The sequence below is a fragment of the Rhinolophus sinicus genome, chromosome 5, assembly GCF_057876585.1.
Source record: "Rhinolophus sinicus isolate RSI-liver-muscle chromosome 5, RSI-T2T, whole genome shotgun sequence".
Classification (NCBI taxonomy): Eukaryota; Metazoa; Chordata; class Mammalia; order Chiroptera; family Rhinolophidae; genus Rhinolophus; species Rhinolophus sinicus.
Window position 1 is genome coordinate 6,771,645 of NC_142505.1, and position 27,965 is coordinate 6,799,609.

Below are 27,965 nucleotides of genomic sequence, written 5' to 3' on the forward strand. Positions count from 1 at the left end.
CCCAGCCTGCAGTGCCCCCCAGAATGTGCTCTGAAGCTTCCTGACGACAAGTGCCCAAGCGTTTCCTAGATGGAAGTCACTTTTCTGCATAGAGGTCTTGCTTTTGATTTGTCTGTCAAAGGTGGAGTTTAAAAAAAAAACACACCAACTTTTGTATTATGTAAAATTTCAAACATCTAAAAATATCCTTATGTACTCATCACTGAGTTTCCTTTAGACTGAATTTACTCTGAAAACTACTGACAGTATTTTCTAGAACATTTTAAACAAATGTCAAATAAAATTTTTCTTTGATATGTTTCATTTCAACCAGAAATGTTGCCTAAGAAATTCACAGGTCTTAGATATGTGTAATGGCTTATATGGAGTTTTGCCCTTTTTAAGTTCAAGGGAATAGAATAAGTTATCAGTGAACAGTTACTAAGGGGAGTGTTAGACCACATGCCTTGAAGTTCTGCATGTCAGCGTTTGAACTGCACTCTCCTGTGGTATCTATTTCTACACCGGAGGTAACTGGGTCCCACACACTAGACCAGCCTTGGGTGGTGACTTGCCTGCTGGCAGAGGAGGCTGGGGATACCTGCCTGTCACATTGGACAGGCCTAAGCTGTGTGCTTAGGTCACCTGTGTGGTGGACGACTGTGCCCTTGTCGCTGACAGGTCTCAATGAGCTGCCTGAGTTCTTGGACTCCTTTGCAGCATGAGGCTCTGTGAAGCTAATGGTCTTCAGGATCAGAGAAGGGCGCTTCCCTATGGGGAGGTGAGAGGCTGGGGAGCCCCCTTCCCATCCTTGCTGTGACCTCAGTGTGGAGCAGAACTCAGTTGCATTTAGGCCCCTGGAGAGTTTCCTGACATCTCCCACTGCTGGTGTGGGTACAGACAGGATCACTCTTTATTTCTGCTGCCATGTTTTGCTTGTCTTCTCATAGGAGCCCTGGTTGCCATCAGATCCCATGAGGCTGGGCAGTGTGCTGTGGTAGCACATCTTAGTCTTTTCTGTATTCTAAAGATAACCCCAAAGCTAGAAGGACAGTCACAGCTGTATGATTTGAAGTAGGGCAGAACGATTCACTTTCCTTCTACATGTTCTTACACAGATTTTAGAAGAAAATTTACATCAATTTAAGATTTGGGGCAGTTACCCCTGGGATCTATTAATGCTAAAGTAGAAATAAATCTAAAAATAAGATGCTGTGAAAAATATTAAAACATGAGTTTGAAACAGGCTACTCACATTTGGTAAATTGGAGGAAACAAAAGCACTTCTCCTTGAAGAGCACAGAGAAACCAAATCGCCATTTTCCTGTTCCAGTGAACTTAAAGTCAGCTGTTTAATTTGGGTCAAGTGTTTTTGGGGACATTCACCTCTTACTGCAATTTCTCTATGTCTTTCACTGGTAACTCTTAAAATTGAGGGAAGCTTATGACGTACAAATCAGACTGGATGTCCTGGAGATCAGCCACGTGGTTTATCTCACTGAAGACTTCATGTGTGAGCATGTGGACGAACAAGCCAGGAAAACCAACTCACTGTTGGACTCGCACTGAGATAACATCTATCTTGAAGATAGCATGAAAGTTGGCTTTTTGCACTTTATTTTAAATAACTGAACGTGGAGAACATTTATTTCTTGAGAAGAGACCTAAGGCATTAAATAGGGCTTGCTTTTTGCAAACAGTCAGTAGCATTGTTTCTGCTTCTCTCTCTCAGATCAAGCACTGCGCCTAGCAGAAATTTTGCTACCTCTCCAAAATCATCAGCAAGTCCCTATTCCTCAGTGTCTGCCTCTCCCATTGCAAATGGTGATAGCACTAACAGCTCTGGGATGCACAGCTCCGGTGTCAGCAGGGGGTAAGAGCAGGCCCTTTCACTTTGCTTCCCTTCCCTCTGCTCCTTCCCCAGCCTGTCCCTGGAGAGCTCCGAGCCTCTGTGGGATTAGGGTTCCCATGGGAACATACTGCATGTTGTTCCTCCTCCAATTTATACCCACCGTGAAGTGTGCCTCCTACTTCTGACTTCTGTTGCTTGTCTTCCTACGAGCTGGTGTTTTCCCCATGGCCTGAGTCACTGGTGGTCGTGGGGGTCACTGCATTTGTCTGTGAAGGGGTGGGCTGGCTTTATGTCAGAGTAGCTCTGAGGGGATGATTCTCATGGTGGGAGAGCCCTGCCTGTTTCCCCCGTGGAGGGCTGTGATCCTTTCTCCAAGCATCTCAGGAGCACCTGCCACAGCACAGACAGGGTGGAAGAGGAAGGTGAGGTGAGAGGGTGTGCATGGACGCTCAGGCAGTGAAGGCTGAGTGTGGCCTGGTGGTGGCGGCAGTACAGGCTCTTGATTTTGGTAACCACCGTTCCTTCTGACGTCGCCTGGTGGTTGGCCTTCTGGAGGGATCCAAAATTAAAATTTGCCAAAGCCCGAGAGCGGAGAATTCAAATAGCATCTCTCCCCTGTAGGCTGCGCTTACCACCTACTGTCATGTCAAATTAGGGCCGGGCTGGGAGTGGGTGGGCTGGAGGGCTGGAGACGGGAGGAGAGAGAACTTGTGTTGTGTGCTTATTACCAGACAGGATGCCAGGGGCCCTGGAGTAGCCCCAAAAGGCATCCTGAGGGCCTGTGTGTAGTGCTCGTTTTCACTGTGATGTGGATTGTGTTTTCCAGTGGATCTGGCTTCTCCGCGTCATATAGTTGTCAGGAGTCCCCATCGTCTCACGTACAAGCTGGGGTCTGTGGACTCGGAAACCTGGGGAACACCTGCTTCATGAACTCTGCTTTGCAGGTAAAGGGGAGAGCTGCCATCCCAGTAGCACTGTTTCTTCGCAGTCCTTGCGGCTTCGGTAAGAGCTTGCGGCCTGCTAAGGTGCGGGGAGGATCCGCTCCCCGGGCTCCCTGCCTACCCTTGGTTAGTCCTCCAGGGATCCCTGCCAGGGCATCTCCCACTTGTTAGTATGGAATGCCTTTGTCAGTGTTTGTGGCCCCCAATGTCTTCTTACTCAATTCTAGGTTTGGTTTTGCAGTGAAACTAGTTTGAATTTTGTAGACATTAGGGAATGATCTCCCCAGCAAGTACTGGAGTACCAGCCTGGTTGGTCTCTGATGGGATGAGAGGTCACAGCAGTTAGTGCCAAGCTAAATCATGCCTGGGGTCATGTTGACCATCTTTTCACCAGTGCAAGCTGTCTCACCTCATGCCCCTGACTGGAGAAAATCCGAAAATCCTTCCTTTGAAACCCCCTTCATCCCATGTTTATTGGGCACATACTATGTGACAGTATGATGGACATGGGCTGGAGTTAGGGTCCAACTACAGTTAGGAGGACATGTCCCCAAGACTGTCTTTACTTCTGGTAAACTGCAATTTTGGGGGTCTCCAAGTTCACCCTCAGTTTTGATAATTTGTTAGGAGGACTCATAGCCTCACTGAAAACTTATACTCGTACTTATAGTTTATTATAGGGGATGGATACAGATTGTAGTTAGCCAGGGGAAGGAGCAAACGGCAGGGTCCACGCGGGGTCCCATGCACAGCTTCCATTGTCCTCTCACTGTGCAGTCAGGAGGCACTGCTCTTCTGGCATTGATGTGTAACCGCAGGCCTGGAGTATTGCTCACTGAGTTTTGGGGCTTCATTACTTGGCATGATTAATTGATTAATGAATTATTTCCCAGGTGGTTCAACTCAGTCTCCAGGTAGACTGATACCACGTGACACAAAACCCCCACACCCTTAGTCATATTGTTGATCTTTCTGGAATGGCAAACCCTCACCCTAAGATTAGGCCAGTATGGTCAGCCCCCACCTGAATTACAGTATTAGACTCTTCAGTCTGACTGAAGGCTTTCAGGTGATTAGAAATACCTCTAGCAGGGATAACATTCCAAGGGTCAACGGAGTGCTTTCCAGAAGCCAAGCGCAAAAGCCAGACCTTCTCTTTGGACAAAGCCAAATTTTTTACTATACATGGACACTCAGTGGTGAGCAAATCAGACATACTTTTTTTTTTCCTCACAAGACTTACAATCTAACTTTGAAGTTTGTTATAATTTAAGGGAAAAGATAAAAAGAGTAGTTAAAAAATTAGGTAACTCTTAGGTTTGGAAATTATCGTTCTCCACTGTGGTGAGGTGGAAATAAGCCTAGTACTAAAGAAGAGAGACAAGATTTGGCTTTTCATGGGGACGTTTTCTCAATTCTTTGTAGTCTCAATGTTCCTCACTGTTGAGTAAGGATGGTAATAATGAGGACATCTATAGCTCTAGATATAAATATTAGGAAAAAAAGAAAGGTTAAACACTGATTCAAGTTTTTATCTCATGATGCTAGGAAAAGAACAGGTGAAACCCAAAGGAAATAGAAGGAGGGAAATAATAGAGATAAGAACGGAAATTAAATTAATGAAACGCAAAGCAGATTTACAGGACAGCCAAATTTAATTCTTTGAAAAAAACAAAACAAAATTGATAAGCTCCTAGGGAAACTGATCAGGAAGAGAGAAAATATGAATGACTAAAGCCAGCAATGAAAAAGGACTATCATTATAGGTCCTACAAACACGAAAAGATTATTAGAGGACAGTAGAACAACTTTATGCCGTTAAATTAGACAATTCAGATGGCAAGTTTTAGACAAGCTGCTTTGAAAAACATAATTTATCAAACTAAAACACAGGAAGAAGTTGAAAATCTGCATAGTCCTGTATTTGTTAAAGAAATTAATTCGGTAATTAAAGCCTTGTAATGAAGAAAACTCTTATTCTGGATGGCTTTATTGGTAAATGTATTCAGAAATTTAAGGGAGAAATGATACCAGTCATATAAACTCTTTCAGGAAGTAGAAAACAAGGAACAAGCTCCCCAAATAATTTTACAAAGCAGCACACTCTGCTACCAAAATCTGACGAGGAATTTTTAAAAAGGAAAATTTTAGACTGTCGTATCTTTTAACTATAGACACAAATAAAGTAAAAATTTAGCAAGTCAAATTTAATGATATCTAAATAAAAGTGGTGACACAAGTAGGGTTTGTGCCAGGAGAGAAAGGTTGGTTTGACTCCTGAAAAAATAAGCAGTGTCATTTAACATAATGACAGAATACAGGAGAAAACCATAGAGCACCTCAATAAATGTAGAAAAAGCATTTGGTAAAACTCAGTACCCACCTTCATTTTTGAACTTGACTAGTTAAAGTTCGTGTACACATGTGCAATGATATTATTTATCGTTTTTGTACTGTCTCATCCTGATTCCCTCCCCCTCACATTGTTTTGGCTTTAGTAAAACATTTTGCCTACAGCTTGTTTATAGTTTGTCTTCTTATGAAACAGTGGAATGTTCCAATCCCAACAGAGAAATTATCTTTAAAATGGTCCTCCATTGAATAGAAAATCGTTGGGTGTCAGGCACTTGGGGGTACAGAGCTTTTGCCCTCAGAGACAGTTCTTAGCCAGTGAGTATGAGCTCCTCCAAGGCCGTGTCCAAGGGAGGTTAGCTGTGAGGTGGGCTTCTGGGAGGCTGGGCCTTAGTGCTGGGAGCCTTTCAGAGACTCTGCTGAGCACTTAGTTCATTTCGTTGGCGTTGACCCTCATCCTTTAGAACGTGGTTTGTCTTCTGTCTCTGGTGCTTTTCGGAAGGGGTGTGAGCTCCGATCGTGTTCTCTTTCAGTGCTTGAGCAATACCGCGCCGCTGACCGACTACTTTCTCAAAGATGAATATGAGGCTGAAATCAACAGAGACAACCCTCTGGGGATGAAAGGGGAAATCGCAGAGGCCTACGCAGAGCTCATTAAGCAGATGTGGTCTGGAAGGGATGCTCATGTGGCACCTCGCATGTTCAAAGTAGGTTCATGTATAGACTTTTTTCCTGTTCGGGGAGAGTGGTTTCGTGGTGTAATGAGGCATTCCTTTACTTGCATTTTGGGGTTAAGATGGGACCTGAGACAAAAAACACCACCTGATCAGATCTTCCTTTTCTGTTCCTGAGCCATTCAGCCCACACTCATCTTAAGTGACCTCAGCCCCCACCTCTGGCTGGAGATACTTGAGAAGTCATTTGTAAGCTGGTTGCTCAGAATGGGGTTTTCTGTGGTACCAGTTTTTAAGTGGTCAACAGCCTAAGCCAGACCATAGCAATCCAGTTTAATTCCCAGTATCGTGTGAAGGGTATTCCTGGGTTCTCTGAACCTGGAACCTATACCCTCTGTGGTTTGAGTTGGGCTCCCCAAGTCAGGAATTGGGTTGATATTCTTGGAAGGCGATGTAAGGGGCAGTTCTTACTTGGGTCCCTCAGCTAAGAAGATGGGCGCTTGGAGCAACTCAGCCTTTCCATTGCCCTAAATGTTTTTCCCGCTGAGGGGGAGGTGCCTTGCCTCCATATTTTGAAATCTGAGAAATCATATTTAGCGTGCACCACTGGGGTTCAAGGAGCTTTCATGAAGCCCATGGGAGGTAAAGATATGCATATTTTTGATTCAAAAAGAAAAAAAGAGCACCTTAACTCAATGAGAAAGTTAAAATATTAGATGGTTTACTGAAATTGAAAACTAATTCTTTTCATCCCCATTTTCACATTAATTCCTGGGAAATGTATGTAAATTGCTATGAACATACCAAGTCATAAAGAGATTAGAATTGGGTAGCAACACATTGGGCCGAAATGTCAGTAAACCATCGGCAGACAGGATTTAGGGCTATTCGGGGTAGTGTGGGGCTTCCCCAATTATGGACGTACGATATGTATCTGGTATGATAGCCACTAACCACTTGAAATGTGGTTAGTGTGAACAAGCAACTGCATTTTTAATTGTACTTAATTTTAATTTAAATCTAAATAGCCACGCATGGTTAATGGCTTTGGTATTGGACAGCACAGGTGTAGAGCAGTGGCTCTCTAACGTTTGGACTTAGCAGGGTCTCTGGGAGGGCTTGTGGAAACGCAGGCTGCTGGACCCATCCCCAGAGTTTCTCAGTGCGCAGGTGGTGGTGATGCCGCTGGTGGGGGAGCTTACTCTGAGGCTCACTGGTGTAGATCAAGGCCAAGCAGGGTTCTTTAGTCGGGCCTAGGAGGGCTGTTAGTTACAGGGGGAGTCCTCTAGCTGATGCCGGTACCATTTGTGAAGTTCTCATGGAGACTGAACCGAAGAAGGAAGTTGGAGAGGCATTTGTGTCAGTACATAGGAGGTGTGGCTGCTCTTCTTTCAGGGCAGTGGCCCAGGGCCCAGGTCTGTCGTCCTCCCTCTGCTGAGAACTGCTGTCCCCGTTTAGGCCCTCGAGGAATTAATTGGGCTGCTCAGCCAGATGCTGCTCTCTCCTGTCCCAGCTGACTCTGCAAAGCTATTTTTGGTAACAATTTCGTCTCTGACTTCACTGGTTCTTTATTTATATATTATGCCTTCTGATACCTTTGTCGTAGACCCAAGTGGGACGTTTCGCCCCTCAGTTTTCTGGCTACCAGCAACAAGACTCTCAGGAGCTGTTAGCCTTTCTCCTAGACGGATTGCACGAAGATCTGAACCGAGTGAAGAAGAAGCCCTACCTGGAGCTGAAGGATGCCAACGGGCGGCCAGACGCGGTATGACAGGGAGGCTTCCGAGCACTAGTGTTCCAAGAAGTTGCCTCCTAGTGAGACTTGGAGGGACATTCTCTTGTTCTTTGAGTGTTGGTGCCGGGGCCTGGCTGCCTCTTGCTGCTGTTGGTGATGTGGACATGAGTTCTGGTACAGAACAGCATGCCAGGTCAGAAAGGGCCAACCCGGGTGCTCCCTCTGGGCATCTTCCAGTTGGAGTCTGTGTCTCAGTATAATTTCATTGGTGAATCAGAGACTGGGACACTGAAAGCTATAAAGTGCCTGTAGTGTGGGCTCTTGAGATTATTACAGCTGTCATTAAACCCATCTGTGATTATTAAAATAGTTCGTTATTAATACTATTATGGTACTTACACTTTTTACCTTGATTTTCCAATCTGTGAAAAGGGAATTTGGTATGTAAGTTACCCTGTCACAGTGGAATCATTGATACGAATCCTTTAAAGTAGCATTTACATCTTAAAGGAAAAACTGTCAGTTCCCTGAACAACGATATAAGTTAAAACCTCATTGGGCTGGCCCGGTGGCTCAGGCGGTTAGAGCTCCATGCTCCTAACTCCGAAGGCTGCCAGTTCGATTCCCACATGGGCCAGTGGGCTCTCAACCAAAAGGTTGCCAGTTCAATTCCTCGAGTCCCACAAGGGATGGTGGGCAGCGCTCCCTGTAACTAAAATTGAACATGGCACCTTGATCTGAGCTGCCGCTGAGCTCCCTGATGGCTCATTTGGTTGGAGCGCGTCCTCTCAACCACAAGGTTGCTGTTTCGACTCCCGCAAGAGATGGTGGGCTGTGCCCCCTGCAAATAGAAAACGGCAACTGGACCTGGAGCTGAGCGCCCTCCACAACTAAGACTGAAAGGACAACAACTTGACTTGGAAAAAAGTCCTGGAAGTACACACTGTTCCCCAATAAAGTCCTGTTCCCCTTCCCCAATAAAATCTTAAAAAAAAACCCTCACTGAAAGGACTTTGGAGCACGGGAAATGGACAGGAGCCAGTCCTTGCCCTGGTCATGTCCACGTGCTCATGAAAAGACAGACAGATGCCTTGCTTCCTTAGATCCTATGTCAACAATTTGTTTGTGATTGGGTGTAGAGCTGGCGTGCGGTGTGAGCATGGTATGCTAAGAGCAGTCCTAGCCTACGCTGGCCTGGACCAAGCTCTTGGCTTCACAGCCTGCCTCGTGGTCCATCTCAGATCTTGCTGTCAGTCATTCTGGATGCAGGGGTAAAGGACGGGTATTGAGAATGTCTTATTGATCCTTCTTCTTTTCTTCCAGGTCGTCGCCAAAGAAGCCTGGGAGAATCATCGGTTGAGGAACGACTCTGTGATTGTGGATACGTTCCATGGTCTCTTCAAATCTACTTTGGTTTGTCCAGAATGTGCTAAGGTTTCTGTGACTTTTGACCCATTTTGCTATCTAACTCTCCCACTGCCCTTGAAGAAAGATCGAGTTATGGAGGTCTTCTTGGTTCCTGCTGACCCTCGCTGCAGACCTACTCAGGTAAGAGACTTGGCATCCTCGTCGTACCTCTTGTTGTGAGTGGTCTTCAGACCAGAGGGGCTGCTTCCATCTGCTGCGTCGACTCGAGCACTTGTCTCTGAAACCCACTGGCACTTGCCTAAATGTGTGCCCTTGGCTTCCATTGGACCTTTGTGTAACATTCAAGGCCTGTTGTGAAGGTCCTCTGGGCTTCTCTGTCACTTTTTCCCCCATGCTCCATTCATTCGACTAAAGCAGCCTGGCTGATCTGCTCAGTGGTTCTTGAATCTGAATGGTTAGGACTCAGAAGCAGGGTACTTTCCTGAATCAGATGGGAGACCTTGGCCAGAACAAAAGGCCAGATGGGAGGTATGACCAGCAGGTCCAAGCATTCAGCCCTGCTCATGGCTCACTGCACGACTGTTCTGCAGTCTCCTGGCTTTGGTTTCTTCATCTGTAAGGGAATATGACATGCAGGACTGGTTGGCAATTTATATAATTTTAACAGTTCTTTAAAGAACATAGTTAAGAATAAAATAAAGGAATGTTTAAGAGGGAAAGAGATCGCCCCACACCTGCGCTACCTGAGCAGAGAACGAGGTGCTGGTACAGAAGACCCGCCTGTTTGCTCTGCAGGCCGCTCACCAGGGCCCTGACCTCACTCTGTGCACTGTTTCTGGAAGGACACCTCTGCCTTCCGAGGTGCCTGCTCTTCCCGGCTCGTCTCCCCCACTTTGTGGAGCACCCTTATCACCTCTCCCATCTCGCCTTTGCAGTACCGCGTCATCGTGCCGCTGATGGGGGCCATGTCTGACCTGTGCGAGGCTCTCTCCAGGCTGTCCGGCATTGCTGCAGAAAACGTAAGGCGGGCTGGGCAGTGGCACTCGGCTTGTTGGGGTCACTTCAGAGTCCTTTGGAGTTTATTTTCTACGTTGTAGCCACTTTTGGGGGGTAGTTCTTATTTGCCAGCACAGATGTGATTATATCTGGATGCCTCAGACCCCTGACCCTCGCTCACTGGGCACTGTGGCTGAGACCATCCCTGCCAGCCCCAGGGAACACATTTTTCCTCCATTGGGGTCACACTGGCCATGGTCAGAGGGCCAGGAGTAGGGCTCTGCTCTCAGCTTTACCACCCTTCCTGCAACCTCTTCTGTCATGTGAGAAGCTGGAAGTTTTTTCCTGCCCTAAACTCCGTAACTCTGTGGAGTGACATTGTGATGTTCCTGATAGAAATCTTTATTTAAAAACAACTGCCCATCTGGGCTTTCTGCTGAACCTGGCCCTGTGTGGAGGTGGGGAAAGTGAAGACGTTCCCTTGCATGAGGGCCCATCCTCCTGGATGCGCCCAGTCCCTCCCCTGTCCTAGCCTGGGTCATGCCCTCGCTCCTCCCCACTCCTCTTGCATCCCTGCTGGTTTCAGGTGGTTGTGGTGGTTGGGGTTTGGTCTGTCTGCTGTATGCTGAGGATGGCTTGGAAACTTTTGGCCCTAGGGAACCCGCAGAGGTTTCTAGATAATTACCAGTCTCTGGTCAGTACTCACTCCCCACCGTTCCTGCCACTCAGGGCAGATTCCACCATAAACCTTGGCTCAGATGTTAGCAGCATGTTTTTTACTGGAGGCAGCCATGCTGTTCCCCCTTGGGCCTTCGCCGCTGAGCTCTGGGGCTGGTAACATGGTGGTTTCTCTGGAGGCAACACTCCAGCACATTATTTGCATTTGTTTCTGGGTTTTAAGTAATGGCACTGTTAATCCATCCTGTAATATTTCTGTTACTCTTGGTTCTTAGATGGTTGTCACGGATGTGTATAATCATCGGTTCCACAAAATTTTCCAAATGGACGAAGGTTTAAACCACATCATGCCTCGGGATGACATTTTTGTGTGAGTACTCAGCAGTTTCTGCTGCAGAGTCGAAGGAAACATTCTGGAGGCTTTGCTTTGTTGGTGTCTGCAGAGCAGAAGTCCTGGCAGTCGGTGCCCATGTGGATTGGCCCTGATCCCTGGGTGCAAGAGATAGGTGTTAGGTAATTGTGGTTAGCCGTCTGTGCTGAGCACCTACTGGCACTTCAGAGCTGGATATTCCAGTAACACTCCTCATCGTGAACACAGCCTTTTGTCAACAGTTGCTATCTGTTAAGATGGCCTGTTCTGTAGTCCTGCACATGGTCTTACTGTTAGAAATGCCTTTCTCAACAAGAGTCTGCTGTGTGAGGGGCATGGGAAGACAGAAGGAGGGACGTGGTCAGGGAGTGTCTCGTCCCTGCTGCATGCCATAAGCAGCAGCTCCTTAGGTGCCATCTCAGAATGACAGAGAGGGTTGATTTAAAGAGCCTTTCTCAGCTCTAACACCGGTAAGCTCTGAGGCTGAGTTTTCTCATTCCTGTCGGGACAGTACACTCAAACTCCAGCTGGTCTCGGCCCCTCCCACGTCCCCTTTCTTTAAGGCTGCACCTTGTAATTTTGTATATGTCCCTCTCCCAGCTAGATGGGGTGCAATGCGAGCTTGCCTGCGTTCCCAGACAGCCCCTTGCCCAGGGAAGTTTGAATGTGTACCCCACCCAGGCTCTCTCTCTCTCATTGCCTCTCAATAACTTGCCTCTGCTGAGGAAGGTTTTGGGGATTTTGTTTGGTTTTTGTTTTTGGCTGAGGGACAGTAAACAAAGGAGGCATCTCCTTCTCTTGACTTCTAGGTCACTCTACAAGGAATAGTTTTTGACCATGTCTAGGATCCTAGTTCTGTTCAACTTGTACAGGCTGCCTCCCGACTCATGGCCATCTTGCCTCACTTTACAAATGGAGGGCTCCCAGGCTCATACTGGGGTGCAGGGCTAGGGTGTGACCCCAGGTCCTTAACATAGTCCCCCTCAATTCTGGAAACTGTTTGTACACACCTGAGCTAAGAAGGCATCACCCCATGGGGAGTTTGGCAAACCACCGTCACCAAAGGACATTTCAGAGGGCTTGCGGGCCAATCAACAGGAACTCAAATTAGTTTAAAGATGAATTGATAATTGTCATGAAAACACCTGATAACCATGTGGTACACTGTGCTTCTTAGGTATTTAATTCTCACTATCACAAGGCGAGGTGGGGAATTGTGTTGTCTGTTGAGGAAACAGACTCAGAAGTTAGGGTGCTTGGCCTAGTCCCAGCAGCTGGAAACTGGCAGTGATGGACCTGGAACCTGGGCCAGCCTTACTCCAAGGCCTGGTTCCTCACCTTGATGCTAGATCACTGGATCCTTAACCTTAGAGCACACCTGGACATTTTTGTGAGTTTTCTTAGAACTCCCCCTGCATTTTCTACTGTCAGGACTGTTTTGCCAGGCATCTGGGGAGGGGTGTGTATGTGTGTGTTTGTGTTAATAGGTTTCAAAAATTGAATCAGTAAGTTTGTGTCTCCCCCTATAGGAAGAGGGAAAGACTACAGTCGGTTGCCAGCAATTTTGGTAACACCTGTTCCAGGATAAAACATCTATAAATCTCCTCAGTCCCATGTATTCACTAAGTAAGACACATTTTTCAAAATCATTGATTTCTATTTAGCAGTTTCTTTGGTTATCTCTGATTTTTTTTTTTTAAATTAGATATGATTCTTTTACTTCAGTGTTTTTAAAAGAACAAAGATGGCAAGCAATTAGTTTTATAAATCAGCTTCCTCATTTGAAATAAAAAGTCTTTGGTTAATGTTCCAGGGGTGTATATCATTGTATAATATTTTGTTTCATTAAAGGGCTGGGCACTGAGAATGCCTTTTTAAAAGTTGAGCTCCTTGGTGACAGAAGATGAATTTGTGGCTGGGCCTCCTATGTGCCTTTGTGTGTGGAGTGACGGTCTGATGACAGTCGTCATCTGTGCCGAGTCCCAGTTGAAGGACCAGAGAATTGAAGGCCATAGTTGGGGGAAGGAGGATCATGGTACCCCGAGCCCCGGTTATGTAGGTTCATGTTGTGCTGGCAGTGAACCTCCCTGGGACTCCTGACCCAGCCTCTAGAATCGTCTCGAAAGTGGTTACTTGCCTTTTGTGCTAAAGCATGCTCTGTCCTAATAACCATAGTCCTGGCCACCATGTAACTGCAGCGCAGATGTCTGTGACTCATAGGGACCTGCTTCTGAACTTGCCCTCTTGTGTCATTGACACAGGTACGAGGTCTGCAGCACCTCCGCGGATGGCTCGGAATGTGTCACGCTTCCAGTCTACTTCAGGGAGAGGAAATCCAGGCCGTCAAGCACTTCCTCCGGGGCAGTGCTGTATGGGCAGCCACTGCTGATTTCTGTCCCCAAGCACAAGCTGACCCTCGAGTCTTTGTACCAGGCTGTTTGTGAGCATATCAGGTTGGTGACAGGAATGTGATTGGCTTGTTATCTAAAATCAGGGAAGGCCCAGTAGTGGTAGTGACTACCCCCAGCAGAGTGCCTGTGTTGATTCCGTGTGCCCACATCTGTTAGAAATGCAGCTGTGCCAGCCCCTGGCAGAGCCAGGGCAGGTGCTGTTGGGACAGGATATCCGGCACATCTTCAGCACCGTGACTCTGGGCAGCTGAGCCTCTGGTCCCTGGAATCCTGGCTGTCAACACCTGTCAGTCACCTACTTTAGGGAGTCTTGTGCATTCTTCATGGCATTTTGCCTTTGAATATAATTTTTAAAGTATCCCGCTGTCATTCTGAAGCAGATAATTAATGTGACTGGGAAATGTCTTTTAAATGATGGTGCTACATACAGGACATTTGCAGAAGACTCGAAACAGACCTTCTCAGAGTCCCTAGTGACTTGGTAGTGAGACATCTACCTCTTGGGTGCCTCTCAGTTTCTTGAACTGCTGAATCATCACAGGATTTTAAAGCTCTTTTTACACAAATTGCTTTGCAAATAGCTGAATATATGAATTATGGACTACCTCTAGCTGAGTAGTGGAGAAAAATATGTAAATGTTACAGCTAACAGTTTTTTCCCCCCCTTTCTTTCTTTCAAGCCGCTATATAAAACAGCCACTGCCTGATGAGTGTGGCAGCTTGCCCTTGGAGCCGGGGGCCTGCAATGGCTCCAGGGGCGGCTGTGAAGGTGAGCGCTCGCCACGCTGTGGGGCTGTGACTGACCAAATCCCTCCTGACCTCCCTCTTCTTCCAAAGGTGTTGTACACGTGGGAGAGGGAGGCTCTGAGGCTGGGGTGGGGGCTCTGCCTAGGGAGCGGACCTGGGAGCCGGCTCTGCTGGTGCCCGCTGTCCAACTTGGGCACCTCGTGGAATCTTCTTAGATGTGTAGACTGAGCCTAGAAGGACTGAGAGACTTGTCCGAGGTCGTGAGGCAGAGTCAGGATTTGATTCTGATCTATTGGGATTGCAAAATGGTTGCTTCTCCAGCACTTGACGGCCTCCATGACCCAGCCTCTATTGGCCTTCACCCATGACCGTGGTGTAGCACTGCCCTGGGGAGAACAGGCGTCCTGGCCAGCCAATCAGGAGGCAGAGAGAGGTTCTCTTGGGCGTTTCTTTCTACCCAGGAAGCTACAGCGGTGGCTGACTAGACAGGTCCTGCTATGGGAGGGAAGAGAGCCACAGTCTGAAAAGCCTTGGGATAGGCTTATTGCAGGACACCCAGAGCCCTTGCCATCCTCCTGTGGCCGGGTGCTCATAAGCTCATCTCTGACCGAGGAGCCAAACCTGACCTGCACTGTGGCTGACACCCTTCTTTTGGGGGCCAAGTGAGTCAGTGGCTTTATTTCCATAAAATTGTAACTGTCCTCCAAGTTAGTGCCAGAAATTCTCATTTGTAAATCCGAAGGGCCAGATTTCTCTATGACATGCAGAGTCCTGGAAAGTGAGAATTGACATTAAAAGCGGTGACCACAAGGCTGTGTCTTCAGTGGGTATTCAAATTGTTGGTGTTTGAGTTGGAGCATTTATTGTTCACCATATTCTTATCCTGGCCCAACATGTCCTGTTCTCCCACTGGGACGAACAGGAGTGCATTCTGTGCACAGGTCCCACAAGCAGAGGTGTCGCAGGGGTAAGGGTAGTCTCAGCAGACTCGGCGACCTGTGCATTCTCAGTGCTCTTGGAAGTTGAGGCCCTGTGATTCCCAGCTCAAGCTGTGGGTGGACTTGATCTAATCACCTTATACTTCTGAGCCTTGGCTTACTCATCTGCAAAATGGGATGATAACACCTGCCTCACAGAGTTGAGGTTACAATTTCATAAGATAGTTAAAATACATGGCACGTAATAGACGACTAATAACACCACGTAAGTATTTGCTGTTGTCATAATTAGCCACGCTGCTTAGACATTCCATCTGTCAGTCTCCTGTTCAGGAAGAATTACTCCCTTCTTTTGAATCCTGTAAGTGAGTCTTGGGGCATAGACTTCAAACCCTGTTTAATTAAAATTAAATTTAAAGCACTTCTAACCTCTTTACTGCTGTGGCTCCTTGGTGGTTGTCTCCTGCTCATTCTCTGAGTGACCTTGGCAGTTGCTGTCAGTGGACCCTGCTTTCTTTTCTCATCCTGTGATACACATTTCATGACATTTAATTCTGACAGCATTAGCAGAAGGTTCCTGAGATTGTCCAGGTAACCGGCTGGTAGAAGCACAGCCAGGGACAGCGTTCTTACAGTGTCAGGCATTGTTCATTCACTGAGTGGGGCTGAGGCTCCCGGAGAGGCAGCAGGCAGGGTAGGGTTTCACTCGGGAGTCTGGGAGTGGGGCAGGCTTACCTGGGTGTAAAATGGGCAGTGCCGCTGTCTCAGGAGTCATGCTACCTGGTTGGGAAAGGAACATCCCCGAGAGCTGGGCCTCGCAGCCTTGTGCAAGCTGGCCGTTTCGGGGTGGTGCTAATGGAGCCACTTCACACCACTCATCCAAGGCCGTGCTGTTTCCGAGAGGAAACGGCAGTGTCCTGGGACCGACTCGTCCTTCCTGGCAAACACTCCCAGGACCAACTGTCCTTGAAGGAGAGGATTCTGACGTAGAATAGCCTCCTCTCAGAGTCTCTGTTTCTACTGATACTTCCCCGGATATAGAATAAATTTATATTCTAAATCTTTTCATCCCATTACTTTATATCACCTGTTGGAGTTGTCCTATCTTTATTGAAATTACTTACTTGGAGCTTTTTTTCCCCCTTAAATATTGAACGCTTCACGAATCTGTGTGTCATCCTTGCACAGGGGCCATGCTGATCTCTGTATCATTGCAATTTTAGTATATGTGCTGCCGAAGCGAACACCTCTTGGAACAGCTCAGCTCTAGGTGCCGTGTTCAATCTTAGTTGCAGGGGGTGCCGCCCACCATCCCTTGCGGGACTCGGGGAATTGAACTGGCAACCTTGTGGTTGAGAGCCCACTCGCCATGTGGGAATCGAACCAGGAGTTCGGAGCATAGAGCTCTGACCACCTGAGCCACCGGGCCGGCCCTCTTGGAACTTTTTATTGCAGCCACATAAACCAGTTTTCTGGAAACACCTGGGAAATTTACTCATCAGCGTATGTCTCTAAAATGCCTTTATTAAAACTCTTGAAACTCAGCCGTATCAAATGAAAGGAGAAAAGAAAGGAGGAGAGCACCCTGTCAGCTGTGTTCCTGGGACCCAGTGTAGCAGTAGTTGTGGGCGACATCAGTAAACACTAGTTGAAGGCACAGCCAGCAAATGTTTCTTGTGGAGGAGCTGAGGACTTTCACTTAACACTGGTGTTTATTATAATATTGAAAAGCTGACTTTTCAACTGCACTTCTTACCAAACTGTTTTCTCGAGTGTTGAGTGTGTGTTTAATTTCGGTCCTTTTCTCTCTGTGGGCCTGATAATGACGGCGAGGGTCAGACTCCGTGGGGTGAAGCCCAGTAAACCGCAGGTGGTGAGGGGCGCAAGTTTAGGACTGGCAGCACTGCCGGCTCACTTTCTACCTTTGGGCGGCTCTCTGGGCCTCCGCTTCCTCATTACGGAACAGCACGGCCCACTTGGCGTGTGTACCTTGGAAATGCAGAGCCATAGATGTAGTTCCGCATACACAGCGCAAGATCTGGAAGGGAGCACCGTGGTTACATAACAAATAGAGTTTTTGACATTGAGGCGGTGGCAAATTATATGCACAGTACGTTTTGTTTGTGTGCCAGGAGAAGATGAGGAAGAAATGGAGCACCAGGAGGAAGACAAAGAGCAGCTCTTGGAAGCGGAAGGCAGCGGGGAGGCTGAGCCGGGGAGTGACGGCGGGGAGACTGCCCGGAAGACCGGCACAGGGCGGCCCTGCCCACGAAGGCTTTTCACCTTCAGCCTGGTGAACTCCTACGGAACAGCCGACATAAATTCACTTGCAACGGATGGAAAACTACTTAAACTCAACTGTAAGCACTTCCTCTGACCTTTCAAATGGCTTTTTGGGGACCTAAGATCTACTTGAAAATACTAGCTCTCAGTACTCACTGCTTTGGGCTCTCATGATCTCCGTGTAGCTTCAGGAACATACATTTGTGTGATCCTTGTCACGAAGCTCCCTAAGACTGTCAGGGAAAATGCACGCGCACACCGTGGTAGTCAGGCTTGTCCCTGGTCCTTGATGACTTCAGGTGGAAGTGCGCTCTCCCTCTGCTGGCACCACCCTTCACAACCTTTGATGCGGGGTGATAACAATTCTTGTGCGTCCCCTCCCCCTCCCGTGGCAGTGCTCCCCCAAACTCGTTTTACTTACGAGAATAAATGCATTTTTCTTTTGTTCCATAAGGATACTCATGAAATGTGACCCATCTGGAGGATGGTCATGGGTTTTGTAGTCTTTCTGGTCCCTGGAGCCTGTCATGGGGCCTGCCCTCCAGGTGGAGAGAGGCATCTATGCGGGTGTGGTGTGCGTTGTGTGTGACAAACATGAGTGGACGGTGAAGACGCCTGCCTGGGGTCGGGAGGGGAGCTACAAAAGCATCTCTGTGTCTTCTAGCTTCCTTCATTGGAGAAGAAATTAGTTACATGTCCCTTAGCTAGCTAGCTGCCAGTAGCGTTCTTTTCCTCCTTTGTTATACCTCTGTAAACATTTTAAATAGCTGCTTTATTGAGATATTGTGCATTCTAGCTCTGTCTCTGTCTCTGCAGCTCCCGCCTCTCTAGTACAGTGCTTTGCAATTCCCAGCTCTTTTCTGGAACTCCAGTCTTTGACTCCTCCACTCAGTCTTCCTCTGTCTTTCCCCCTCCCCCATGCTGTGGCCTGGAAAATACTTCCAGGCACTAAGTAAGGGGGGAGGGGCATGTGGCATCTCCTTGTTTGTTTTCCATCTCTCAGGGATCTCACTCTTGCTCTGCCTAACATCCAGTGTCTGAAGAACAGTTGTTTCTCCTGTTTTGTCAGGTTTTTTCATTGCTTATGGTGGGAAGGTAAATCTGGTTGCTGTTACTTCATCTTGACCTCTGCCCTTTCAGAATTCTTTATAATCAGCACCTTTGGAGCTTGTCTGTAGCACTAAGGAAATCTTTGCCAAAGGCTTTGGGGACCCAGGGATTCAGAGCTGGCTAAAGGCAGGGCATTGCTCTTGGCAGTGGCTGGTGATGGGTGAGCAGGTATTGATGGTGCAGTCTGAGTGGGCCTTCTTGCTGCTGTCACCTGAAGAGCCTCTCCTGTTGCTGGCCATTCAGTAACGAGTGACACTTTTGTCCTCCTCCACAGCTCGATCCACATTGGCCATCGATTGGGACAGTGAGAGCCGGAGACTTTATTATGATGAGCAAGAATCTGAGGTAGGTCACTGGGGTTTCTGCTCTGGACGTGTGTTAGTGTCACTCTCAGTTCCGTAGCCATTTAACAAGTTATACTTCAGACTGAGAATGACAGGCACTTAAGAGATTTTGTCATCATCTGTTCCGAGGCTCCAGAAAGTACATTATATTCCAGGCGTGAGAGCTCGTGGGGTTTGCGGCTCAACCTGGTAAGATGTTGTTTCCCCAGCAGAACTCAGCCCTTTGTTCCTCACAGGCCTTTGAGAAGCACGTGAGCATGTTGCAGCCTCAGAAGAAGAAGAAGACTGCCATGGCTCTGCGAGACTGCATTGAGCTCTTCACCACCATGGAGACGCTTGGGGAGCACGATCCCTGGTAGGCAGCACCCCACTCTGGGCAGAGTCACCCACGCACACTGGACTCCAATCTGCTGGCCCAGTGGTGTACGTCAGATCCCTTTGTGTTGGGGCGTGTCGCTCTTTTACATGGCCAATCCTGCAACACCAGTCTTTCTGTGTGGATCGTTTTTTCCAGACGAAGAAAGACATCACCCTGTTTTAGAAGACGACTCAGAGCCCTCCCAGCCCCAAAGCACTCAGACTGAGTGCACGAAGGGACGTGGGCTTGCTGCTCGTCCCCAGCTGGAGCTCCCTCCCCACTCAGTGGCGATTTCTCTTTTCAGGTACTGTCCCAACTGTAAGAAGCATCAGCAGGCCACAAAGAAGTTTGACCTGTGGTCCTTGCCCAAGATCCTGGTGGTGCACCTCAAACGTTTCTCCTACAGCAGATACTGGAGGGATAAGCTCGACACGGTTGTGGAATTCCCAGTCAGGTGGGTCCCTGGGCAGCAGTGTTATCAGGAGAAGGACAAAACAGGAGGACATTGGTCACTGACTGGCTGAGGGTTTTCTGCGCTGGGATGTGTGTGGCTGGGTTCTAGGGGGTCAGACTTCAGCTCACTTCACCTGCCCATCATCCCACGTTTGGGGAAAATTCTCCAACAGAAGCACTTCCCCAGGCTCGGGGTGCTGCTGGTGATATGGGGTGCTGCTGGTGATAGCGGCCACTGCTGGTTCCCCTCTCGAGTCCCTCCTGCCTCCTGTTGGACTTGGTTTTCCCATGTCATTGGTCCCAGGGAGCCTGGAGTCAGCAGGTCAGTGCAGGCACAGTGCTGCTTCTCATTCACGGGTTCGAGGCAACCCGGAAGTAGTTTTCTGGGGTGCATTGGATTATGGGGGCCGCAGGTGGGGGTGCAGACCCACCATGCTCCTGTCCCTGGAGTAGAGACTAGGACTGGCTGTCTTCTCTTGTCCTCCCAAGTCGCACAGTACAGAGTGTAACTGACAGGAAAGTAAGGCACCAAGAGAGGAGTTCCTCCACGAGGTGCAGTTTGTAACGTGCTTTGTGGGGAGGTGGATACATGCATGTATCTAAGTATCGGCTGGTAAGCGGGAGTATGTAGGGGGTGGGTATATAAGTCTTGTACAATTCTTTTGACTTCTTTTATATGTTTGAAAATTTCAAAATAAAATATCGGGAGAATGTTTCTGGGGCCTGTTTTCATAATTAGCTTAAATTTTTACGGCACCAATCGTAATTTTGATAGTAGCAGCCATTTCTACATAGTTACTGCAGCCGTCACCATGTGGTCTGAGGCGGGAGTTACCAGGAGGCCTCCTCTCTTTTCTAACCTGAACTTGTCAGTGGTCAGAACAGGACCCCCGGCCCCTCCTGTCATGGTTTGTTCGTTCCTCCAGCAGCTGGTGTTTGAGCGCCTCCCTGTGTTCCAGACTGTTGCATGAAAGGGGTTGCTGGGTTACTCTACCTTTCTCCGAGTTGAACGTATTTAAGGGCTGTTTTTGTGTTTTGTGCTCAGAGGTCTGAACATGTCCGAGTTTGTCTGTGACCTGTCAGCAAGGCCGTATGTGTATGACCTCATTGCCGTGTCCAATCATTACGGAGCCATGGGGGTTGGCCACTGTAAGTACTGGCATCTGCTTCCTTCTGAGATCTTGAAATGCCCTCAGCCAGGCACATCTCACCAGCCTCTCCCTGTGCCCTGAGCACTGCACTCACACAGCTCCATGGGCCTCCGCCTCTTCCATACTGCTGCCCTTTCATTAAAGAGCTTTTGTGGTTTTCATATTCTTTAATCCAGTAATCCTACCTCTGGGAATTATCCTAAGAAATGACTTGACATTGGGCAAAGCTTTATGCACAAAGATACTCACTCATTTATAGCAATGAAAAATTAGTAACAGCATTGGTGATTAAGAGTTGGCACTACTCTCCATTCACTTGATGGAAGAGCTCACAGCCATTGCAAAGTGAAATTAATGTGGGCAAATGCTGGTGATTTGTTAAGTGAAAACTACACACACATCATTACAGAAGGTAGTATCACAACTATGTTAAAACAAAAAGCAAAGAAACTGATTGGGGGTGGGGAAACCTAAGAGTAGAGACACCAAAATGTTAATTTTACTCTTTGCTCATCTTTATTTTTCAAAATTTCTATATAGTGTATGTTTACTTTTATAATGAAAATAGACAGATCTAGTACATTTTGTTACCTGCTTACGGAAAGGTGTTAGTAACATTGAAATGAGGAGCTGTGTTTCCTCATATCTCCTTTACTGCATCAGCACTGTGCCAGCTGCCACCACAGCCAATGTTAGGGCCCCAAAAGGTGACGCCCGGGAGGTGTCAGCTCCGTTTATGCTCACAGTGGATTATGGAATTGCCCTAAACCCTATCTTTCTCCCCTATACTGGTAAGCTTCTTCTGTTGGCCCAACAATCTGCTGTCCTACTCCTCTGTTCTTATGTGTCACCTACTGGCTCCAGGTGGCTGCTCAGTCTCCAGCCCTCAGATCTACAGTCTATGCCATCAGAAGAAAGGAAAAAAAGAGCAGGACCTCCTCTTTTAAGCAGACCTCCCAGAAGTCCCCTTAGCTCTTGTACAGACATTGCAGTGGCTGTAACTGGGTCACATGGCTACATCTAGCTTTAGGAGTGGCTGGAAAATAAAAATTGTGTCTGTTTGAAAATGGGGGTTCTACTGGAGTGGCGGTTAGCAGTCTCTGATCACATCACATGCTATAGCTACTTTACTCTTCCACACCTTTTTTCTCCCCAGATTGACTGATAGTGTGTTCATGCTTGCTGGTCAGATGCACTTATATTTTAATTGCCATTTTAGCATATAAACAAACTACTTGGGCACGTTTCTTAGCTTCCATATGCTTCAGTTTTCTCATCCAGGAGGTTAGGCTGGTTGCATGAGGGCCCACGTTGGGTCCACAGTTGGGACTCCCAGATTGAGCTCCCCGTCACCGTTAGGCCGAGCAGACACAGTGACACAGTGGGGACAGGCGCTCGGCACCATGTGCCACCTTCCCTTTGCTCTTCCCCACCCTTTGCACTAGGCACATGGCAGGTGGAGACTGGAAACCACATCTCCATTAGACTGTCATTCTTAGAGTCTGGAGCAGGGTGGAGCAGGCATTGGACACTGCTGTGGGATTGCTATTGTAAACACATCCTGCTTGGAAATGGAAATGAAGACAGGAAGTGTTGGCTGTGGGGAGTTTGGATCGTGAAGCACTGGTGCAGACTCTTAACTCACTGTTTTAGAGAAAGATAAATTGAAGTCTTCTGCCCACATCCCAACTCTGCAAACCCACATGCCCAGTGAGTCCCTCACTGGGACGGGGCCACAGGCTCCAGCAGCAGTAAGAGGCAGGAGTAGCCCCCACCTGGACAGTGGGGGAGTTTGACTTGGCGTGTTCTTTTGAGAGCGATTGTTTTGCTTAAATCTTAACATCTCAGCAACTTTTATGGGTCACCCGGCTCTGGATTATTGTTCATGGCCATCTTGAAAATCGACTGGGATTTCTCTGTTGTTGTTTTTTTTTATTCATTTCCCAAAATCACAGTGTAAAGCATTGGTTCCCGACAATCCATTTTTCAAGCCTAAGAGAAGGAACAGGTTTTAGAAGGGCATGTGAGTTATCTTTGGGTTGTTAAGGCAAGCTGTAAATTACTTTTAATTTCAGGGTCTTTGTTTTGCTTCATATTTTTGGAGTGCTGTTATTGGTTAGTGCAAGCCTCATAGGCAGCCAGATGAATTCTCTGGTGACTGCTAGAGTATTGTTTTTGGCAGACACTGCATATGCGAAGAACAAACTGAACGGGAAGTGGTACTACTTTGATGACAGCAATGTGTCCCTGGCCTCTGAAGATCAGATAGTGGTGAGTAGACCCTGATATCTGTGTCCTCCTTTTTCCTTGATGAATTAAAGCCGGAAGTCTCGGGGCCAGTTGGTTGTTTAGTCACCCTGATGTGACAGTGGGACCAGTGGGTAGAGAAAAAGTTGGCTGCCGTTCCTTCTGGTACCCTCCACAGGGCACCCGCCCTGCCCAACTCCGCCTCGGGCAGGGTCAGCACGAGTAGCCTCAGGTGGAAGGGCCTTCTGGCCGCCTCTGTGTAGATGCACAGGCAAGATGGCAGATCCCTGAGAGGGGTGTGTTTTGAACAGAGAGAAAAAACTGGGACGAATGGGTGATTTTTTTCCAACCAGTGAATGGACTTTTCCTCTTTTGTGTTTTAGACAAAAGCAGCTTACGTGCTGTTTTACCAGCGTCGAGATGATGAGTTGTATAAGACGCCTTCACGCACCAGTTTTCCGGGGCCCTCTGATGGAGGGACAGGGCGGAGCAGCGCACAGCAGGGCCTGGGGGATGACGAGGCTTGCAGCATGGACACCAACTGACGCTGCCACTGCCTCTGACCCGCCACCCGCAGGACCAGTGTAATCCCCCGGGGGACATCTTTGATCCTCTGGAGACTAGTGTCTGGTTTAAAAACCAGATAAGGAAATTCCCTTCTTTTATGAGCAGAAGAAAGAAAAAAAAAAAAAGACCCTGTTTGCTCAGAAGGGTTATGTCGAAAGGCTGAGTTATTCTTCTTTTTAAACAGATGGTGAAAAATTGCTGTAAAACCTGTAGCGCTACAGAGTGGGGGTTGGGCAGGGGGCGCCCAGTGGTGTGTCTGGTGGGTTCCACAGACTGGAAAGGAAGGAGCACAGAGTATGGTGCGGCCATGAGGACACGACCTGCTGCAGGCTGCACCGAGCTCCTGGATTTCTGCTCCTGGTGCCAATTACTGGTCACCCCAGTAATCTGCCCACAGGAAACCAGGCCTCAAGTAAACTTGATGTCCCCTTCTCCCTTGCTGTGCCCTGCGATGGGTTTATGATTCCCTAAAAATTGGCCACTGAAGCCCATTTCTGTTTCCCTTTGAGTCGTCTTTGAATTTCCAGCTACACCTAATGAAATGAAGATATTTGGTGTGAGGGTCACCTGGCCCTCCATCTCGTGTGGAATCGCGCAGTTCCATTATGTCCCCCGCCATCCTTGATGAATTGAGACAGCTGGATACTGTGGAACTTTCACTAGCAATCAGGAGAGTTGTACACAAAACTGTTGGGTACCTTGGCCCATCCACCGCTTTCTCTCCATGTTGGCTTGAAACCTGGAACCTTCCTGGGAGTTTGTCAGGCCTAGTAAGGGCTCCCTATCTTGCCGACTTTTGCTGAGAAGTGAGGTATCCGTCCCTCCCTTCGGTGACCTCTGGTAGGCCTCTCCACCCCTGCCCTTCCCACCCCTGCCGAGGTCCCTCTGGTCACCTTACCCCACCCCCACTGGCCTTTGTCGTGACCTGGAGCTCAAGTCCCCACTGCCTCTGTGCGGGAACCCGTGTTTCCCCTCCACGTGGGTTTAAAAACCAGTCTGGATTTTTTTTTTTTTTTTTTGACCTTTAACCTGAGTTGCCGTTGGGCCGCTGGTCTGCGCTGGTCTGCGGCTCGCGCGCTCGCTGGGGCGGTGACCGTTGGTGGGGGCGGGGACGTTGGTGGCTGCGGTGTGGCCACGCTGTTTCGTTGAGGACGAGGGAGCGGGGCCTGGTGCGGTGCAGGGTACAGGGTAAGGCGGCTTGAGAGCCGAAGGGCTGCGGCTGGATGGGCCTGATGGGGAGGCAGGGCAAGGGCGGGGCCGGGTGTCCCGGGCTTCTGCAGGATCGCGGGTTCCTGCCGCCCACACGGGAAAATGCCGGGAGTATGGGGTCCCCTGCTTCCCGGCCCGTAGCGTGATCAAGCTCAAGGAAATCGTGACAGATGCCCCATTGGGAGTGGTTTGCAACCTCGCCGTAGCGTTATTCTCGTGTTGCTCTGTACATTTCCAATGTATTACATAATAAAAGACATGGTCGCTTTTAGGGAAAATGTCTGAAAAACTGAGAAGATGCAGGAAAGAGCTGACTGCAGCCATCGATCGGGCCTTTGAAGGAGTCAGCGATTCCCAGGAGTCCCCTGGCCGGCCGTGGCTGGAGCCCGACGCCGCGCCCCTCTCCTTCCGCCGCCCGGTGCGCGGGCTGCTCTGCCCGAGGCACCCGCTGGCAGCCTGCTCATCTGCTGCTCCTTTCGCTCCTGTCCCGTGTACTCCCGAGAAGGAGAGCCCTGCCTTTGCACCAAACCCTGCTCCAATGAGTGCAAAGCCACATGCTTTGTGCCCCCAAAGAAAACCTCTTACCAGCAAGGAAAACGTATTGCTGCATCCCTGCATTTTGGCACCTGAAAGACAGTTTTGGAGGGCGGCAGGCGATGGGGAGAACTGGAGAAAAGACGGTCTGAGGTGATTCCAATTTGATAAGTTTCATAGCTACCATTAGGGGGGGCCTCGTTTCTGAACAAATTGCTGGAGATCCTAATTGAGTCCCTAACACTGCTCCTGCCTGCCTTTGGGAACTCGACGACTATATTTAGTTCAGAGACTTCAGATTCTGGCCCAGAAAGCATAAGCATGCGTGTGTGTGTGTGTGTGTGTGTGTGTGTGTGTGTGTGAGTGTGTGGGGTGGTGGCGGCAAGGAGGCCTGGATGTCCAGCCAGTCCGGGGAAGTGCTTTGCAGTACCCAAAGGAGTGCTGAATGCTTAAGAACCTGATTTTTAAAGCCACCTTATTTTTTATATCACAGAAACAAAATCCTTAGTTCTGGTGACTTGCCCACATTGGGGACAGGCTGAATGGATGGTTTGTTTCATCCTTGTTTCTGCTCCCTCCCTTTGCCCGGAGCTTTTTCTACTATCTGGGGTTAAGGTCTCCCCTAGACCTTTTCTCCCAGGTAGCTTCAAACTGCCTGGTGCCCAGCACCTTGATTTAGGGCAAGGATCACTGTATGGAATGAAACTGCAAGTTCCCTGCCATCTGCCATCTTGGCGTCCGAATGGGCAGAGAATGAAGCCATTTAACTGGTTGAACTCTACAAATATTTATACCGGTATTCGGAGCCATTAACCCTCAGTCTGTGATGCTCATCTGTCGTTACGAAGACGCCATTACTCACTGAGGGAGCAGTTGCCACTTGTCCTCTAATCACAAATGACAACTTAAAGTTACCAGGACATTTTTGTCTTTAAGATTAGCTATCACTGCGATCCCCTTCAATAATTCCTGGAAAGAGGATCTAATTCCCCGCTTTTTTCTTTTCACCTGGGGGCTGCAGGAAGGATACGGAGAAAGATTTGAAGGTTGACTCAAACGTGCCACTCAGCAATTCTGGCCAAGAGGTCACAGGGGATGTGCTTGAACTGATCGGTGAGTACAGCAGCCGGCCCATCCTCTTCCTGGGAGGATCGGTCCCTCACACAGGCCCCTGCATTAGCAAGTGTCCTGTGGCACTTTCTCGCCCATGTACTTGGTAGGCTTGTTCTGTCCATGGCAGGTTCTGTGCATAGAACTCTCATGGAGCTGCAAGCCTGTTGGAGTCACTTCAGAAATGTCTAGTTACGGTGATCCCTGGAGGCAGGGGACAGCGGCCTCCAGGACTTGGTGGTTGAGCTTAGAGCTGAAGGAAACAGGACAGAGGCAAAGATGGAGGGAGAGCAGTCCAGCTGGGGTGGGTAACACAAGGTTAAAAGAAATGTTAGAAGCCAACAGCTCTGCTGTAATTTCACCACCCAGAGACGATGTAGTGTCTACCTCTGGTCAGACATGTTTTTGTACACACGCCTTTGTATGTTCTGTGTATGTATATTACATGTGCCCTATTTGCAGTGACTCCCATCACAGAGTGGGCAAACAGTTCCAAGACCAGGGCTCTGAAGGGCCTCCAGGTTATAGGGGATGAAAGGGAGGGCTGGTGAGGGGAGGTACATGCCCTAGACCACAAAGCAAGCCCCCTCCCAGCCCACTACTTTAGTGGATTGAGTCTCCTCTAGCAGCCTCTGCAGGTGAACTTAGGTCGCCACTACCTCTGCTCACCATCTTCCACGGCCCTTGCCAGTGTCAGGCAGCATTCTGATTACTCTAAAAAGCCCCCTTTTTCACACTGTCTTGTCAGGTGTGCAGGTCAGGTTGCTCCCTGAGAGCCAGGACACGTGTGCATGTGCATCTCTCTGTCCTCCACTCACACCTTTGGGACCTGGCAGTTGCTTGGGGCTCAATAAATGCTAGATCCACCTTAGTATTTGTCACTGACTCTGGCAGCCTGCTTGCCCCGGCTTTGCACAACCCCAGAGGAGTGGCCACCCATTCCTGGGTTTTACCTTGTGCTTGAAATGTCTTTGGGCACCTTTCACTGGAATTGTAATGTCAAATGTTCTTATTTTTAAGACCATACAAGCATCCGAACTATTGAAGAATTAGCTGGAAAACTAGAATTCGAAAACCAGTTGAACCATGTGTGTGGTCGCGGTGAAGATTTGCCCTTCAAGGAGGAAGCCTGGGCCCTGCTCATGGACGAGAGCCCGCAGACGGCCTCTGAGGCCAACGCTGGCAGCCTCAGGCAGGCTTTCGATGATCAAAGTGTCATCGAGACAGTGCTGGACTTGGAAGACGAGTACAATTTGATGGCGCCTTTTAAATACCAAGTTGCGTAAGGACAGTTGACTTTCGCTTTGATTCTTTGCAGCAGGAGGCTGACATTCAGGCATCTGCACAGTTGTCAACAGAGGCCACATTTTTAAAGGGTTGACAGGATCTGAATTACCACACACTTTGTCATTTCCAGTCTTGTCCCTTTTGAGCTGAGAGACCTTTTTCAATTCTGTTGGCTTTGAAATGTTTCTTACTGTTGATTTTTTTTCTTCATTTTTCGTGACATCTGTTTTTTTGTTTTGACTGATGTTCAATATACCCAGTACTCAAGGCA

The 27,965-nt window shown here is 48.4% G+C and overlaps 2 protein-coding genes and 1 non-coding gene across 7 annotated transcripts in view; 2 read left to right on the forward strand and 1 right to left on the reverse strand.

The window, feature by feature from the left end:
• Positions 1–24,045, forward strand: part of USP4 (ubiquitin specific peptidase 4) — a 36,247-nt gene extending 12,202 nt beyond the window's left edge. The window contains exons 7-22 of one of the 2 annotated variants that reach the window (XM_019723865.3): positions 1,712–1,852; positions 2,658–2,775; positions 5,658–5,831; positions 7,405–7,563; positions 8,857–9,081; positions 9,837–9,920; positions 10,851–10,945; positions 13,207–13,398; positions 14,037–14,125; positions 17,174–17,401; positions 18,709–18,779; positions 19,015–19,133; positions 19,441–19,590; positions 20,635–20,738; positions 22,923–23,011; positions 23,371–24,045. In XM_019723865.3, coding sequence (XP_019579424.2) covers positions 1,712–1,852; positions 2,658–2,775; positions 5,658–5,831; positions 7,405–7,563; positions 8,857–9,081; positions 9,837–9,920; positions 10,851–10,945; positions 13,207–13,398; positions 14,037–14,125; positions 17,174–17,401; positions 18,709–18,779; positions 19,015–19,133; positions 19,441–19,590; positions 20,635–20,738; positions 22,923–23,011; positions 23,371–23,532 — 2,200 coding nt within the window. In that variant the 3' untranslated portion in view covers positions 23,533–24,045. The remainder of the gene's footprint in view (positions 1–1,711; positions 1,853–2,657; positions 2,776–5,657; positions 5,832–7,404; positions 7,564–8,856; positions 9,082–9,836; positions 9,921–10,850; positions 10,946–13,206; positions 13,399–14,036; positions 14,126–17,173; positions 17,402–18,708; positions 18,780–19,014; positions 19,134–19,440; positions 19,591–20,634; positions 20,739–22,922; positions 23,012–23,370) is intronic. The other variant, XM_019723866.3, reaches the window with a different exon arrangement.
• On the reverse strand, positions 16,185–16,288 carry LOC141567404 (U6 spliceosomal RNA). Its single transcript, XR_012489988.1, has one exon. It is a non-coding gene; the product is annotated as a U6 spliceosomal RNA (small nuclear RNA).
• A 146-nt stretch (positions 24,046–24,191) lies between the features above and the next one.
• C5H3orf62 (chromosome 5 C3orf62 homolog) lies at positions 24,192–27,965 on the forward strand. Of its 4 annotated transcripts, none has more exons than XM_019723869.3 (4): positions 24,192–24,742; positions 25,036–25,450; positions 26,319–26,410; positions 27,428–27,965. In XM_019723869.3, the coding sequence occupies exons 2-4, from the start codon at positions 25,041–25,043 to the stop codon at positions 27,691–27,693; spliced, it is 768 nt and encodes a 255-aa protein (XP_019579428.3). In that variant the 5' UTR covers positions 24,192–24,742; positions 25,036–25,040; the 3' UTR covers positions 27,694–27,965. The 4 variants fall into 4 exon arrangements, with proteins under 4 accessions (XP_019579428.3, XP_088654273.1, XP_088654274.1 ...); XM_088798147.1 differs by having other exon boundaries at positions 24,192–24,394; XM_088798148.1 differs by having other exon boundaries at positions 24,192–24,365.